General features: G+C 36.2%; 1 protein-coding gene across 1 annotated transcript; it reads right to left on the bottom strand.

Moving 5' to 3' along the window:
- Positions 1–415: 415 nt before the first annotated feature.
- On the bottom strand, positions 416–16399 carry LOC143468594 (guanine nucleotide-binding protein G(s) subunit alpha-like). Its single transcript, XM_076965919.1, has 13 exons — positions 14075–16399; positions 12777–12939; positions 12559–12631; positions 8124–8178; positions 6048–6173; positions 5828–5925; positions 5195–5249; positions 4922–4995; positions 4712–4770; positions 3676–3796; positions 3140–3270; positions 2780–2847; positions 416–2015 (listed from the first exon to the last, which is right to left on the bottom strand). The coding sequence occupies exons 2-13, from the start codon at positions 12916–12918 to the stop codon at positions 1872–1874; spliced, it is 1146 nt and encodes a 381-aa protein (XP_076822034.1). The 5' UTR covers positions 12919–12939; positions 14075–16399; the 3' UTR covers positions 416–1871.
- Between the last annotated feature and the right edge of the window lie 1607 nt (positions 16400–18006).

Below are 18006 nucleotides of genomic sequence, written 5' to 3'. Positions count from 1 at the left end.
TCAATAAACCAACAACTAAGATTTAATGACTTGGTCAAGTTACTTTCCGAGAGTCGAGTGAAGTCAAGTCATTTAAAAACGTGACTCGAGTCACTACAACATTGAAAAGAAAGTGAATACTACTGAGTGGTCAAAAAAGTGGTTGTTGTAAAAATGTGGAGAAATTTTCTTAAACCCAAAACATTTACGAAATGGTTCACTAAATCTAATTGCCATAGCGGTTTCACCAACTATAACCCGATATCCTCTAGACATAGGAAGAACTTAACTAAAAATTCTAGAACTTAATTGGAAACCCTTTACTTATATAATTATAGTTTATGATCTTTTTAGTGTTGTCGACGTCTCCATAGTCACCGACGTTCTATGCGCATCTGACCCGCTGAAAATTCATGGGTAAAAAAGCACAACAATATTTGGTCAGAACTTTTTACTATTTATCGCCAACAATATCTTTCGAACCCTACATACAATATAAAGGACTCTTAGATAGCATAAATCACTATGAAGGCTTTGCGCATATGCTTTTGCGTTGGCAAACACACCGTTGGTACGCGACCACTGCATAATAATATCACCGACCATTGTGAAAACAAGCCCAACAAATATTGAAACTGAGGAAAATTCAGCAGTTGCAAAATCCTTTGACCAAGACCGCTCCAAAATGTCAAATTGATCGTTGGCTTACCGGTATGGTCCGGTTTGATCTCGTTTGCGTCATGAATGCGGTCACCGATTTAAAAAGATGCTCATTGATTTGTTCAGTTACTACTTGGGCCGGAGAATGCTTTTATACTGTTTTCTGGGAGCTTAACCATACAGAGTGCGGAACATTGAACAAATAGCACACGACTGTAACATTACTAAAAGGGAGATGCTATCGCTAGGTGAAGGACTCGTTGTGCAGTGAAAAGTATGTCCATCCACGGTTTTGTCTCCATTTCATCGTTTGAAAGAAAAGCGAGATAGAGAACCTTCGTATCGGATAGAAACGAAAAACAATAAGAATAATAATATAACAACAATAATATTAAGCGATGGTATACAATTCTAATTAACGCAAAATTTTTCATTTCATAGTTGGTCGTGACAGGCGTTCGGGACCCAATTGTTGAAAAGATTTATGCACTGGAGAACTAGAAACATCCAAAACAAAACGGGACTCATTTCCTTATATACTGAACACGATTAAGAAACGTAATACCGTACGGAAAGTGCAGCAAAAGTTTAGAAAAAAAAATCGCCGTAAATCGTATTTTTTCCAACCACCAGATGATGATACAGAGCAGAGAAACGTGGATTTCGATCGTACGAACAGAAAGGAAGGAATGGGGTAGCGAGTGCGCCTCGTAGCAAATAAATACAGAAATGTCATAGAATAATATCATTAGCGACCTATTACAAATTCACGGCTGCGTTCGGCCGATTTTTTTGTCTTGAACGGGATCGAAAAATGGGGTAAGACAAAAATACCCCAATACGACACACAATGCGGCGCAACAGAATGAAACAACAAAAACTTTAAACAAACTTATATCGAGCTTGTCGGGCCTTGTGCGGCGGCATTGCAAGGCTCCAGTTGCGGCGACAACTTAAAAATCGGCCGCCAATTTTAAAAAACAGTGAGAAAGAAAAGGGTGAACTGTGCCGCGCGTTTGGGCAGCAAACCTACGTTATCAATGCCTTACTACACGGCGCCCGGTACCAGTTGGGTGTCACGTGACGCCAAAAAAGGTCCCGAAAATCACGTGACGAAGCCGACCCGAGCCCGTTACGCTCCTCGATGCGCGCAAACGAACGATTGTTACGGGTCGAACGCGCAGAGGCAGCACCGGCCACATCACAATAATGATTGTTCTTCGCTTATTCGGTCACAATAGCTCGTACTGCCTTAAATGCATGCGCTGTATGATGTCCCGACAGTCGCTGAAGACTCGCTTGATGTTTTCGGTGTCGACGGCGCACGTAAAATGAGGGTAGCAGTAGTGGCGACCATCGCCGCTGGAACTTATCCGCTAAAAAAAAAAAAAATGAAAATAATAAACACAGAATCTTGTAGTTTCTCTGTAATGAGATGTTGCCAAGTAAAAGACTTTTATCGTTTCGGGAGTTTTGTTCGCTCTGCATGTAAAGTCCCAACTTCCAAGACTTATTTATAAGAATAGCAGAACTTGATAACGACCTGTAGCTCGGATGAAACTGTAAATGTTGATTATTAATTTGTAAATGTTAATTTGAAAACGGAAAAGCCGAAATGCATTGTTGACCAATATAAACTCACTAAACAGCATTTTCCAAACTGATAGGCACTGAGTTATTAAAATTAAATGGTAAAATATTAACAAACCAGCTCAAGGTGATAATTAGAAATCAACAAGATTACACACTTGGTAAGTATTGAGTCAAGATTTATGCAAATGACATACTGATTGCTAGGAGTTTTGCAACCTGGTGCTTAAAACAAACTACAAAATCTTATGCTGGACAATACATTTGACCTTCGAAACACTGTAACAGGAATAATATCAAGACAAAATATGCGGTAAATGCCAGTAGAGTTAATTTGTCTCTGTTTAAGTATCATTTACATACCTAGCGTGTTTTAGCATTGAATTATACACTATATAGACCGTAAATATTCATTCCAACTACCAGTAGTGTAAAACTGTACTTGCCTCAAGACAAGATTTCACTGCACTAGATACTGTATGCAGATTGGATAAGACAAGTAAGCATTTTAAATTGAATTGAGCAAATAATAATAAGAGTTAAAACTTACTAAAAATTCATCTCTTATGAAATATTTTGCTCTCGTGACTGCCGGTTTTTCATTATCATTTGGAGTGGCTGAAAATTAATGTGCAGATGTAAGTAACAACAACATGTGGATAATAGTATTGATACTAGAAATATATATTATTCTGCCAGCAAGATACCGTTCCTGTTTAACACAGAATAATGACATTGCTATATCATTAAACTTAATGGCAATAACCTGCTCATATATGGAAGAGTACATATAGCATTATCCATAAACTCAATAGCTTTCCTATGAAAGCCTAGCTGGGACTAGTGATTTTAAAGCAAAAATGTCTTAAATCACTACATGCACAACATGTCAAAAATAACAGTTGCTTACCATCTACTGGTATTACATAATTAGCAAATTGAGGAAAGTAAGTCTCCAATCGAGAACGGCCAGCTTCGACTTTTTCCGTTAATAAATCTTGTTTGTTCAAGAAAAGGATCACAGATATGGTCCGTAGCCACCTAGTCCAAGGCAAAGAAAAGGGTCAAGAGTCATGAACAAAACCTAGCCTTCTTTGAACTAACTCTAGCTTTATACATTGACCTTTTAAGCAATTACAACAACGCAGCTTAATCATTAACAGCAAATTGATTTTTGCCTCTCTGATCTACTTTTAAGTGGCTGTAATGTTTGCCCACACAAACTCAAGCGATTGGGATAAAAAAGCCAAGTTTTCTCATTAACAGCAATGAATGGTTGTTATAATTAAATTCTCCAACTAAAAGCAATCTTAAACACCAATTTGCTGGGCTCATAATACAAAGGTAACAAAGCATAAGCAAACTGGATAAACTTGTCATTGCATACACCTTTTAGACAGCTGAAAAGCGTCCTAGTTTGGTTGCAAAAAAATCAATATCACCAACCTGTTATGCCAAATATTGAGAAACAGTTCAAGAGCTTCTTTCAGCCTATTCTGATTCAAATCTTCACGTAACATTATGTCATAACTGCTACTTGCCACCACAAATATGATAGCAGTAACGTCTAAAAATGGTATAAGATTCTAAATTTAGAAAAAATCATTAGTAAAAGTGAAATGATACAAGAAAAATCAAGTTTTTACCACAATTACGATTGCAAATATTACAGGTGAAAAGGTTTTTATCAGCTACCGACAAAATTGGCAAGTTCTGAAAATGGTAAATTTTCTGTGCTAATGAAATGTAACTTCAGAAAAGCCTCTTTCATGTGAGGAAGCTGTAAAACCACTTCCAAATGCACAGATGAATTGGCCTACCAGCCATTGGAAGAGTCTAGCATGTGAATCATAATTTCCATTTACAGAAAAACAGTATCAAATTGCAGATCATCTTGTATGAAGTACATAAAAAAAATTGTTTATGCATCTGATGCTATGAAATCACTCCACTTCAAAAATGGGTTAATTTCAAACAAGTTGCCTTTGTATCCACGTTTGAATGAGTAATTTGGGATTTATGTCAGTTGTCCTAGGGCAACTATGTCCAATCCAGTTAGAGGATTTCAGTATGCATGCCCAGTAATGACTATTCTTCAACTTAATAAGCTGCAAGCAGTTGTTAAGAATACTAAAATTTGCCTGAAACAGTCATTTTCAAATAAAACAATGGAGCTTTTCGGCTAATCTGCCACCAAGAGATATGGCAAACTCACGCCTGGATGTGTGTTAGGAACATGTGGATGTTATATATTGCTGAGCTGCGTGGATGTTGTGTTTGTGGAACTTTTTAGAGTTATAGCGACAGGTAAGTCGTTGGATAGAACAATGATCGCAGGATGTTAAAACTGTTTTCACATTTAATAGGATGTTGTTTTAAATGTTTTCAAACAAAAACTTTGATATAGTGTTAACAGCAATGTCAAAAAACAAAAACACACTGGAGGAAAAAGTTCATGTACTTATAAAAAGTTATGACCAACCGTTAAAGCATTGAATCCATTTTCTTCTTTCCTCTCTTTGGCCTCCGACGTCAAACATACTATAAATACAACAAGTTAACAAACATGAGATCCACCATGGCATTCCTTACTAAATCAATAAATGTTTATTTGGGACTTTCTGAATTCCAATTTCGACGAACTAGTATAAATAATGATTTTACATCATTCCATTTTTGGTTACGCACTTACTGGAAATTCACTTTATCCACCTGGAATTTAGTTTCAAAAATTCCCCTGGTGAGGACTCGACATCTGAGAAGATCCTTAATAGAAAGAATTCGTGATGGAAACAGAAATTCAAAGCTCAAAACACACGTAATATTTTCGACACATGAACATGTACAGAATTAGGTGGGCTGTTTCTTATAAACAAATTTTCGTAAAAGATTTACACCATAAAATACAGTTTTTAGAGTAACTATTGTGATAAATCGATGTTGAAAATGAAAGTTCAAGAAGTACCTGATCAGATGGAACATAATTGGTTTGTCTAATCTCGAAAACCTTGTCGAGGAAACTGAAAAAAAGTTGTGTGCTGTTCAATGCCGTGGACAAATTCATGGGTGGAAGCATTCAATGTGTAAAACAAACATTAGCAATGGTTGGAAAATGTGATGTGACGTGTTTACCATTAATGAACAATTACTGGTAACTATTATCGTAAAACCAGTTTACGAGCGTCATCCTATGGTCAGAGCATGGCCCTTTGCTACAAAAAACCCCTGTTAAGGCCTATCTAAACAAAAATGTCACAGACGCAATTATAGTCAACAAACATGGTCACAGCACAATTATGATACAGGACTAATCTCCAAAGTTTACAAAAGATATTGTAGCACTGAAAATAGTTTTCGGAGAAGTGCGTTATATACACAGTCTTCCACTGTTTCGGTATATGTTTAGTTAGGTGACGAAGGGATAAGAATATTGTCTTTTTATTACCCGAGTACCGATGCTAAACTATCACATTTATAAACTCAATCGGTTTGGATAAAATTCCATCCATTGCTGTGGTAAAAATAGAACGGAGAACACCTTCTCAAAAACGCTGACTACCTTTCAATATGCGTACAACAGACGGTATTTGTGACTTACTATTTTGCACAGTCGATTAATTGATACTCGTTGCTTCTATCATAACATTTCTGTACGCCAGAATCATTCCATAATGATTGAACAATATCAAAAAAATTCTGAAAAATCAACAACAAAATATCAGTGGTACTACACAACAGTTACACCAAACCTAAAACCAATTAAAACCAAGCAGGAAATTGCATGTGTATCGTGAAACCATATTGAATATCCATCTCACTTCATTAAAATTGTCTTCATCTTTGAAGTTTATTGTCGTCGAGAGAATGTAATCCACTTTTGTTTGGTTTTCTTTACAGGTGACTTCAATCGGTGGTTGTAGCATGCGCATTGCACTTGCGATAGACTGGAAATACAAAGTAATGTCAACATAAAAAGTGCGTGTGGTAAAGACATTGCTGCTGTCTGTAGCCACATGTAACATTTTTTTATCATCCTCGCACCTGGGTTGATAGCATTGTGATATAATGAGCCTTACACGTTAATTTGCAACATTGGTTGCAACTTCACTTTGCGATTTTCCAGTGATGGGAAGATTAATTGGGATCGTCCCTGGAATTTGAAGGATTTGCAGTCCAACTCAGTTATTTGGTGACTCAAACACATACCATACTGAAAAGTTATTTTTCATGACCAAAATGTACATTTATTCTGTTAGAAAATTCTTTGAAAAAACTCAGGTGATAAAACTTGTATTTTTAAACGCCAAGAATCAGAATCGCAAATTTTCATTAATATCAGCATTGCGCTTGGAAAAAAATGAAATTGTCCCATCATTACTATATACAAATATCTTTCATACCAATGTGCTGGAAGTACAGAACATGTTACATTGAAATTGTTGTGTGTAAAATTAACAAGTTACTGCAATCAATGAAATCTTTTCACGAGATTTAACGCTGTTATTTTAAAGCAAGTTGCTATTTTGCTAGACTGTACAATAGAAAACCTATTTACCCATTCAGGTTCTGTCTATGTAGCTATGAAGCCACACCAAACAAACAGAGAAATCATAAGTGGTTTTAAATTTAAAGTTTCTCCCAACCTTTCTGAATTAAAAAGCCTCATAAAAATTCCTAAGAAGGTTAAAATATAATATTGCATCTACATACCACACTTTGGGAGATTTTAGGTATTGATATATGCAATTATATAGTCTTTTTTAAAGGCAGCACATACTAATGTCCAACATTCTCTGACATCAATTGTTAATAAACAACTGCAAGTCTGTTAACAACATGAAGCAGGATTTTTGGAATCACACATTAGACGGTTCGATACTACCAGTACATAGAATATACAAAAACATAATTTAACCATTTTTTTGTACAAAATAAAATCATTTCATATCCATTACATAAGTGAACAGCTAGTTCGTTGATATATATTCCAGAGAAAAACCTTTCATCAATAATATTTAGTGGTTAAGCAATTATTGCCAAAAATGTGTTGCAAAAACACAACTTTGGTGCTAAGTATGACATAGGTGGTGGTGATTATGGTACGCATGACACTGGTGTTTGGATTAGATATGAACAGAATGTTTCGCATGGCTGACAAGAAATAAGTATCGTTAAACTTACTTTATTCCGTAATAAGAATATTTCACTTCATTAAGCCTCAGCTAACTTACCTCGATGTATATATACTGGTAAAGATAGATGCTAAGCTGCGGCTCACTGAGCTCAGTCTTGGCTGTAGGCGCTAACTTAGTCCAGTACCGACTGTCGTAAAGACAAGAATACTTTCACTAGTACACGTACTGTCACCTTTGACCTTTGTATATGGACAATAAACAACAACTTCCACTAATCACCGGTTGGCAGAATTGTTTTCCATCTGTAAGGCTTAGCCCCCTTATCACTACAATGATACTCGATTCAAACACCAGCCGTAAGTGTGTTGATTTACATTTAATTTGTGATGTCGTAATCACTGCCACTTATGTTATCGTTAGCAGCAAATTTGTAATACAATTTTGGTAATAACTGCCAAACCACGAAACATTATTTAAATTTTTTTTGCAAATTTCTACAAATCAAATTTTCTTTGATTCAAGGTCAACTTGTTTCTCACCAAGTTGTCATTACCCCGTAGGCCCACATTATGATATGAACGGTTTACATTACATTGTGTATGGCAATAAGAAGGGCATGTTCAGATGGAAATCAGGGAAGTACGCAACATAAACCGAGCGATTTTATACTGTTTTGTGAAGCGTTATTGTATTAAATCCAACAAGACAAGTAACATGTTATGCAAAAAAAAATCAGTGTTAAATGCACTCATTACTCACCACCATGGCATCCCGAATGTTCTTTTTGATATCTAAAATCTTGCTTTTCTTCTCGCTAAAAACAAAGTATTTTTACCATGGAATACTGAAAAAGAATGATATAAAACACAAAATTTTATAAACAACAGAATAGGATGAAAAAAGAGAAGTGTCCAGTGCGAAAGTATAGAAATTTGTGATACAAAACATATTGAAAAGCTGATGTGGCAGTTTTTATGCATCAGTCTTAAAGACTACCTTGTTTTCAATAAGAATATTTATAGAACTACACGTAACAAACTTGGTCTATCATGTCATGTGAAAATACTAGCACTTAAAATTTGAATGGAGCCTTTGTTGGCTATATCCAGAAGTAAGCTGATAGCAAAAGAAAGTGCTATCATGGAAAAAGGTTGATAAGGAAACATTTGTAAGTACATGCAAACTGGGGTGTACTAAGCAATGTGTGGATTAGCTGAGATAAAAGCAGAAACTATACTAAAAATAGGCCTATTTTACAAGTGGATTTGTACGTGGCATGATGTGAGCAAGCGTAAAGATTCGATCTCCGTTTTCTCTTTCTATGACAGGGATAGGGCATCATGCTTTGACAGAGCTATAGTCTTTCTCTTTTCAATGTTCTATTTATAGCCAGCCGGCTATTTATAGAAAGCACTGTGATGTTAATGAGAGCGTGTGTATGCGCGCGCGAGCGAGCTGGAGTTAAAAGAAACCAGAAGCAAGATGGTGCAAAGCGCACCGATAACTGTATTACTAGATCACTTTAAAAATCGCTTAGCGCACACACGCTTTTTACATTAGCACTGTCAGTCCCGCACACAGTTAACTCAGCTAACTAAACCCGGTAGAAAGGGCGTTCCAAACCAACATGTTCTCGAAAAATCGCCACGCAAACAAAAATGTCCTATGTAATGCAGTCCCGAAATGGCATGGGACACGCCCTTCAGTGAACGTTTCGGTTCAACGGTCTAGCCTGATTGCTACGGATATCACTGGGAAAACTCAAGCCACTTAAACCAACTTGTCTGAAAAGACAACCAAAGAAAAATACATGAAAGTAAGATGGTGCGCGTCTCACGCTAACGTGGGCGGGAAAACGGGAAAAATTGCAACACATAAGTGTACAAACACTAGGCAACGTCTAGTGATATTTAAATGACCAACGTCTGAGCCGGTTCGATCGGGCTAACTGGTACATATTTTGACCTTTTTTGAAATTTCCCCATTGCACCTTGTGCATCGAACCAACGTGTTTGCATGCAAAACGTAAATGACGGCCGCTTGTCATAGGGTGTGAAAAACGGGCGAGCGCAAAATGTTTTGCTCTTTCTTCAACAATGATTGGAAATAGAATAAAGTATTTACAAATTTAATGACCTCAGACGTAGAGGTTTTATGGAAATTTTTGACTAATTACAAAGGCAACGCGAAAATGCCAGTACAAACGTAATTGTTGAGGTATTCTATACAAACGAGTGACTTGCAAAATACAAAACTTGGTTGTTGGATAAACCTGTTATTTCCACCAGTAAAATTACCGTCGCACTTCAGCAGGAAACAACCGATATTTGAATACTCAAGACCTTGCTTTTCAATCTTACATGCGGATAGAAACACACCTGTTTAATGCATAATAAAATCACACACAGATAGATTTTTGGGTAATGCCCACAAGTATTCCCCATACCGTGTGCTAGAGGCCAGTTCGCTTCAAACTGGGCATCAATAAATAATTCAAGAGCCTCTGTACAAGGGCTGCGAAGTTTTCCCTAGAACTTGAGAGAGCGGACGGAAAGAACGAAACGGTGTGTTTTTGCGTATTGCAAATGCATACATAACACATCTCACATGCAGACGAACCGAGTGAAACGCTCCATTACCTGGCATTGGAAATGGAAGGATATGAAACACTGTCAATTTCGACATAGCGCTTACAGCACTGCATGAAGTCATGGCTGATAACAGTAATACAAGCGTTGCATAGCTTTGACACTAGTAAAACATACAACGGTGGGTAGATTAGTAGCTGTTATCCAACATTTAGCATCGGGCGCCAATTTCCCGACAATATAGCATCCTTATCAATGACACATGTAAAACACTTTTACAGCATTAATGAACTGTATACGGCAATGGTTTTACGCCTGTACCGGTGTTTGCTCGATGCTATGTTACATGGAGAACACGGGCTTGTGTAACGCCAATCTACGTCGTGTCCTATGATACAGAAGTTGTAAAGGTCTCTTGCCTAAAGCTTGGAAACTCTAGAATCAGGCCAACGCAAAGCTAAGGAACTTTTCTCGTCTGTTACATGTGTACAAACGTGTGATAAAACTACGTGACATGTTCAAGATTTAGCCGTAATTGTTTTAACAAGTTCATATCTTTAGAAACACTATAAAAAAACGGACAATATGAAATGTTTGCACAAACTTAATTAAAGGCCAAGTTACGAAAAGCTTCAACAAGTTTCTTATAAAAAAGTTTAGGTCGTTATCCCTCCCCCCCCCCAAATGGTTCGAACCGGAGTCTTTTTTCGACAAAGTAACAATATCTATTTGGGTGACAGATATTACAAGATTATTAATCATATTATCGGAAATATTCACATGACTCGTTCATGTTCAGCAAAGCTAAAACTGTCCCTGCTAATCACACGCCTTTTATAAGGCTTACTCGTGGTTACTCCTGCTGGCCCGGCCAAATGGTATGTTTATTGATAAAATCGATGCCACCAAAAATGAAGGACCACAACAAGGCAGTTTGTTCTGATTGCAAATTTAAAGCGTCGGTTGATTGGAATTGCAAAATGTAAAGCATATGCCAGACATTTTGTGGGTAGGCTACAACACTGCAGCAAGCAAAACTGAAAGGAATTTGTTAGGAGACTACGAACGAAGCAAATCGACATACCGGCATGCCCGCAATCGCAACACCCCAACCGATAAAGCCAGTTATTGATCGCTTCTAAAAATAGACCATAACGGGTCGCTTAAGATTTATATAGAGATGTGGCGTGGCAACGAATAAGGTCGCGCCGGCAAAAGCTATCTCTTATCAGTTTCGAAAGCAAACGGATAGAGACATCAAAATGGTTATTTGTGGTTGCAGTTTTGTCACGTTGGTTAGATTGGCAAATTGAAAAGACTGACTTCGTGTACATATTTAAAAGTCATTATTGTAATAAAACGGGCAAAAACCCTTACCATTATAAGCCTTTATTCTATTGAGTTAAGAACAAGGTACATCACTTGTCCAAAAAAGGCTTTATCCTGTACGTTTAATGCTTTCGTCATAGAAATAACTCTACACAATAGCGCTGGGCGACGAAACGCAAACCCAACAATGTTCTGGAACATTTTCGTGCGTCACATTTGAAACCGCAATTCCAAAGAATACTAAACAACAATGATCTCACAGGTTTTAATAAGTGTAATAAAAATTGTCCGACTTAAACCTACCTTGCTTAACAGTAAAGTTTTTTGGCGTTTGCTACTAGCGCTGTAAAAAACATACTTCAATGAACTACAGATGCGTGTGTGTTTTAAAATTACGAAAGTTATGTACAAAGTTGCAAAAAAGCAAACACCAAGCAAATAATACATGCGGGACACCAGCAAGCAGCAACCACGACTGAATAGTGTTATTATCGGTGCCGATTACAATGTATGATGGCTGGCGGCTTCCGTGAAAATAAAATGTTTCAGTAGCGCGATGCGCTAAAAATAGAACCATGACACAAACGTTTATGTCATCAAACGGTGGCCTGCTACATAACAATCCAGAGCGATCAATCGAGATCTTCTCAGTGTGCGTCTAATAGCTACAGCAGCATCGGCCACAATGTATTGCCAACGTGGGTCGTTCTCCTGCCTAGAACTATCATGGGAGTACAGACAACACAAACGCTTTGCACTGAAAACCTGAACTACATATACAAAGCATTTGTTCTGATTTTGTTGAAAATTGTTTACAACTTTTGGCACACTGCCATTACTAGATTTACTACTGCAATAAAACTTTCATTAAGAGAGCATATATATTTATCGTATAGAGCTTTTTAAAACCAAATTAAAAGGTAACAGTAATCCTAACAAAAATGGGTTTTGACCACCAACACTATTAGAATCTAAAACATCATTTTACTAAACAAAAGTATATAGAGAATGAGAAACGTATTAACAGATGCATGCATGATGTCTAATAATGTATTGATTTGAGTTTAATATAGTCATCAAGAGAAGTACATGGTACACTAAGTCAGTTTACAATTAGACCTCAATCTCAAGAAGTTTAAAAGCCACAAAAAAGGTTTTAAGGCTTATCAAGATTTTTTGGCTCGAGTATTTCTTTTTAATCAAATTTTTTTAAAGGAATATTTAAGTCCCTAAGAAATAATTCTTGGAGTCAAATTTAACTACAACATTTGACTTACTCTTCGTTGAATCCATTGACATGAAGAATTCTCATTTGCTTGACAATTGTACTTTTTCCAGACTCTCCAGCCCCTATATGAACAATGTAAGCTTAGAAATGTTTCTTGATAGCATTCTTGATTTTGACAGAAAAAATGCAAAATAGCTTCTTTAGCTGAAAAGCAGTTTCATAGTTGAAGACAGTACGAAAAAATGTAGGTTTTACATAAGGTCTCACCCAGTAATAGCAGTCTATGTGTACTTCTGTACTCATGCTTGTCTCTTGCAAGTTCACTGTTGATTCTACGATTGATCTCTCTCTGCTCTCTGAGATCATCTGTGCTTCTCTGAGGGTTGGAACAAAAGCACCCCATTGGCATGCTACTTAGTTATGTGCACACCTGGACAAAAAACAATGGTTAGACATCATAAAAATATGAAATGTAGCAGGTTAGACCAAGCATAACAATGCCATTTAAACAGTAAGTGCTAACACAGAAAAGTGTAAATATCTGATATCATTGATTGTTTTAGGAACATACGAAACTAGCTAAGGTGACACTTCTGTGACAAAGCAATGCCAAAACGAACAATAACAAGCAGTAGAGGCTTGTTAACTAAAAGTTGAAGTAACCAATTACATAACTTGTTATCTGAAACATAATTTATCCGAAGTTACTTGAATTAGTGAAATATATATATTCATATATAATTGCTCGCGGGAACTGGGAAAGTTGCTTCAAAGTGAAGTCAACTCTATGAGTTTTCACCCTGTTCTTATCCCAGGATTGAATTAGTGTAATATTAATGATTTTTTATGCCAATCTTCTGTAAAAGTGGAAGCTTAAAGCTTCTACTTGGACGTGTATATTTCTAATTTGATGGAATTTGATCTAACTTTCAGCAACTGGTATTTGATGGAAATTTTGGTGGTCAATATCACTTACGACCACTAAATGAATTTGCTTATACAACATGATAAATAGCATATAATATAAATTCTAACTGATTGGTATACTATTTCAATAAAAACCAAACTATTTCTCAAAATTGAACATAGGGTCAGTGCCGATGTGCAACTGGGTTTGTAAAAGCAGTTGTATTGTATGAGTTCAACTTTGAGAAATCTAAACACAAATTACAGAATAAATTCACATATGCCAATCAGTAAGAAAGAATTACTTGAAGAGCAATACGAACTCCTATTCGAATCTTTAAAACAGTTATTACAACCATGCTTCATGATTATGTGCTGTAAATACACAAAGCACGCATACCAATATACACAATGGTAGAAAGAGTAGTAACTTTAGCCCCAATTTTCAAAATCCTTTGAGTTTAACCTAATCTCTCAGTAATGCAATTATGTTTTTATCTACTCTTGGGTGAAAAAGTGTGTAAGAGACTAAGAGTACAAAACTAAACATACCACAAAAATAATTTTTAATACTAGACCGGACAATAAACTCAAAACGTTTTTCTATGCATGTCACACAAACAACATGCAACCAAGAAATAATGATTAAAGCAACCTACCAAAATCTGGTCGAAGGTAAAAGTGGTCTTTGCCCCATGAACAGTAATCACAACGGAATATTTATTGGTGGTTTCGGCAACTCGGCCTTGATTTTTTTTAGGAAAGACTTTCTAGTTTGGATAATTGATCTTCACAGAAATGACTTCAGACAAAAACCTCTCTGCCTACTCACTCCAATAAGAAGTTTGAAAGTGATTCGAACATGTGGCAAGCCAGCCTAACACATGATGTGTCTGTCACTCACAGCTACAATTTAACCTTCAAGACAGTTAGATCCTACATAAAATATCTGGATAAAGAATAAAAACGTGCTTTTTCACTATCAAAATATGACAATTATAAGCTTGTGAATAGGAAAAAATATAAATATAAATTTTGCAAATTAAATAAGCCCAGGCAATACACTGAGGCTTAGAGTTCAAACATTTTGCAGTGCTACAACTTAAGCTTATAACAATCTGTTTAACAATGGTACGTTAAACAGTGTTTACAAATATTCTATATATACTGTATATGCATATGGAGATGATTTCAGCCATAATAAACTTGCACTGTGCCTAGCTATTGACTTCAAGATTCAGCCAATTCTTCGAGACAGTTCACATTAAAATGCTCGATAATCTGGGACCATGAAAAAGTGGTGGTGCTTGTAACACATGTTTTATTACAAGTATGAGATGAGACCATAATCATTACACATGCTTCAAATTCTGAAAACATCATATTATATAACCCACAAAAGATGTTAATACTTAGCACATAAACGCAATCACTGCTGGAGAATCAGGTGCAAGATTTTACAAATTCACATTTAATCAGAGCATTTGTTGACAGGGAAATATTAAACAAGTGCCCAATGTTGTTGCAACAATCATGATATTACCATAAATTAACCTATGAAGTAAATCTGGTTCCTAGATGAACTCAAACTGGATTAAGTTTTACCAAACGTTGCAAAAAAACAAAAATATGAATTAATGATAACGTAATTACATATGGCGAAAAAATTGTTCATAAAAAAGTATGACTATTTGAATCCCAGCAATAAGATTGAGATAGGTTGCTGCTTCGGTAAATAGTTAGTAGGGTTACAGTAAACACATGAGTTATCAGCCAAAGTCTACAGACAAATTCCAACATTACCGCATAACAACCTGAGTGGTGCACAAAATTAATTGCTTACTACAATATTCTACTAAGCAAACCCTAATTCCACAGCAGATTACAAGTGCTTAGCTCATGTAAAGTTGCACAGATCTGTGAATAATTTGTAGTGATTATTAATCACAACATTACACAATGGCTGGTGACTGTAAAAATCTGGTTTCAGGTTTCATAATTATTAATTGTTTATTAACACAAATAGCCGATACATTAGTAATACCTAGCATACATAATAGTCATAAACATGATCGTAACTGACCAACAGGTGCAATGCAAAACTGGACTCAAGATTTTTATCTTGTGTCACCTGACATGCATGAATAAAGTATGTACTCAACAAAATCGGCTTTTCCCTACTTCAACGGCATTCAACTGCTCTTAAAAACAGTCAATTGTTGGGCTAATTCCATTCAGAAACCAATGGTCAGTACTTTTGGTATAACATAAGTATATAATTACTTATTACACTATTACTAATATTTCTGCAGCAATTTATATTTTCATTTCAACTTCAACATAATAAACTTAAAAGTAATAGAGTAACTATTTATTGCCTAATCACATGGCTAACCATATAAGTAATCGCATAACAGGCTGATGGCCTATATTTACCTAATGGTCAGATACACCGTTGATTTAGGCTGAGCATTTAACCTTGCATAATAAGCTGCTTTTGTTAACTGTCTCCACGTTACTAAGACATCAAATAAACCACATGTTAATGACTATTTCAAACAGGTTTAACATATATATATAGGCTATATTATACAGTACTGTGAAATAAATTTACAACCACATTCATGTATAGGTATAGAATTCATGTCAATAAACCATACAATTACATACAGGAGCATCAATACTTTTACTGCTTGTATATAAATACTTGTAATTCTAGTTTCATTTTGGCATGAATTGGATCATGATACATAGCACATTATCTTTGTGACGCCTTCTTTTCTCTCCTGCTATATTCTGGTATACTGTACATTAAATTAAGTACAACAACATACTGACATAACTCTTTCTGCATTGTAAATATTTGTACTTGAAGGACCCTCCGAAATAACCACTTTAGCATCGCGTATCACATTCCTACAGAAATAAGATTGAAGTCTCACTCCATTAATCATAAGAGCCACACGGTTTAGGATCACAGCGTTTCGACATAAAACAGTGCATTTTAACAGGGAGAACATATATTAACAATGAAAACAGTTGGAAAAGTAAATAACGCAAGCATTTTTCCAATCTCAGAGTCTGCGTGGCAGATTTTCTGTTGTACGAGGTATGCTAAATATTTTGAAATCTGAATCAGCTAGAATTTTTTTTTAATCTTTTTTATCATTGACACCTTTCTGCAGTCTCAAGCATACGGCATACCAATTCACTAAGTGTTTTATTTCAAAGGTCATTTTTATTTAAAAAAAAACTAAATTGCGGTACTATATACAGTGAGACCTCGTTAATCCGGACCACTTCGTTTCGTCAAAAAATGTCGGTTTAGCGGGGTATCCGGATTATCGGAAAGTAAAAAATCAATCAATCTTGCAAATGCAGCACCGTGTTCAAAACGCAGTATGCACCTTACTCCAATTCTAAGTACCGAGTTTCTGGTTGGACAGCAACTAAAATAAAATTATATTTTTTGTATGAACCAACCCAGTGTCGAACCCCAGAACCACCGTATTTAAGACGAATGCTGTAAGCCAGAAGTGACCAACATGCGGTCGCAAGTCGGTTTGACAACCGCTCTTGCATTGCGAAGCATTCCGGCGGGACCAACAGTCTTGAACTTTCTTTGACCTGTTTCTAATCTTTGCGCAATGCGATATCAAAAGCTGATAGCACAATTGAGTTGCAGTAGTATGTCTTCAATAGATTGCCGCACTCAACCGATGTACTGTACGTATTTTTTTGCGATCGCGGAAGCGTTGTTTGTTAGTGTTGATGAACAATTTATTTTTTCGTTTCTGAAATACTGTACAATATTTCATAGTATGACTAAAAAGCTGTGCGGCTTATTCAGCTGTAACTGACAAAGTGGCTTGCCACAACGAATAGGTCCGTCACCCCTGCTACAACGTTATTATGCAATGCAACGTAATTGACCGCAACGTTATTATGCGTAGATAATCGGCTATTGTTTCGTCAACTAACTACATAGGCTACTGTATTAGGACAATCGTGAATCATTTTCGCTTAACTGTTAATAATCCGGTTATCGGATTTTATTGCTATTGATTTAGCACATTTGTTCCAAAACTTTTGTGTCGGAGTCGGACAGCGGGGTTTCCGGATTAAAGGGGTAAAATGCATAGGAAGAAATCCGTTCCCGGCAGTTTTGTGTCGGATAGCGGGGATTCCGGTTCATCGGGGTCTGGATTAACGAGGTCTCACTGTACATTACAGTGAATGGATGGAAATCGGGCATTTTTAAATAACTTGCCTAAAAACTGAACCAAAAAATTTCTAATTATCGAACAAAAACCCATCATTTCATGAGTTTCTGTATCACCTCCTGTGCTGTTTGAGTAGTCATCAAGTCCAAACTCTTTCTACTTGTATTAACCATTGCCATCATTTACCATTTCATTTGCTACCTAATGTTTCCTGTAGGTGAATATAAATAATGTCGTGGTGATGACCAGAAGAGTCCACACAACGCTAAACGATATTCTGGGCAAACAGTATTCTACATAGTGATATTTAAAGATGAAAAAAGTTATGGTTATTTTTTCTTGCTTGCTTGCTGTCTCATAATAATGCT

Source organism: Clavelina lepadiformis, chromosome 8 (genome assembly GCF_947623445.1).
Source record: "Clavelina lepadiformis chromosome 8, kaClaLepa1.1, whole genome shotgun sequence".
Taxonomy (NCBI): domain Eukaryota; kingdom Metazoa; phylum Chordata; class Ascidiacea; order Aplousobranchia; family Clavelinidae; genus Clavelina; species Clavelina lepadiformis.
The sequence above is the reverse complement of the archived record's forward strand: the minus strand, read 5'-3'. Positions and strand labels throughout refer to the sequence as shown.

Bases quoted from the DNA above. Each gene is read 5' to 3' on its own strand.
- LOC143468594 (XM_076965919.1), bottom strand. From the start codon at position 12,918: ATGCCAATGGGGTGCTTTTGTTCCAACCCTCAGAGAAGCACAGATGAT. The intron at 8,179-12,558 runs GTAAGTCAAATG...CTTTGTTTTTAG, and splicing joins GTCAATGGATTCAACGAAGA to CGAGAAGAAAAGCAAGATTT. The intron at 4,771-4,921 runs GTAAGTGCGTAA...TTGTATTTATAG, and splicing joins GTGGATAAAGTGAATTTCCA to TATGTTTGACGTCGGAGGCC.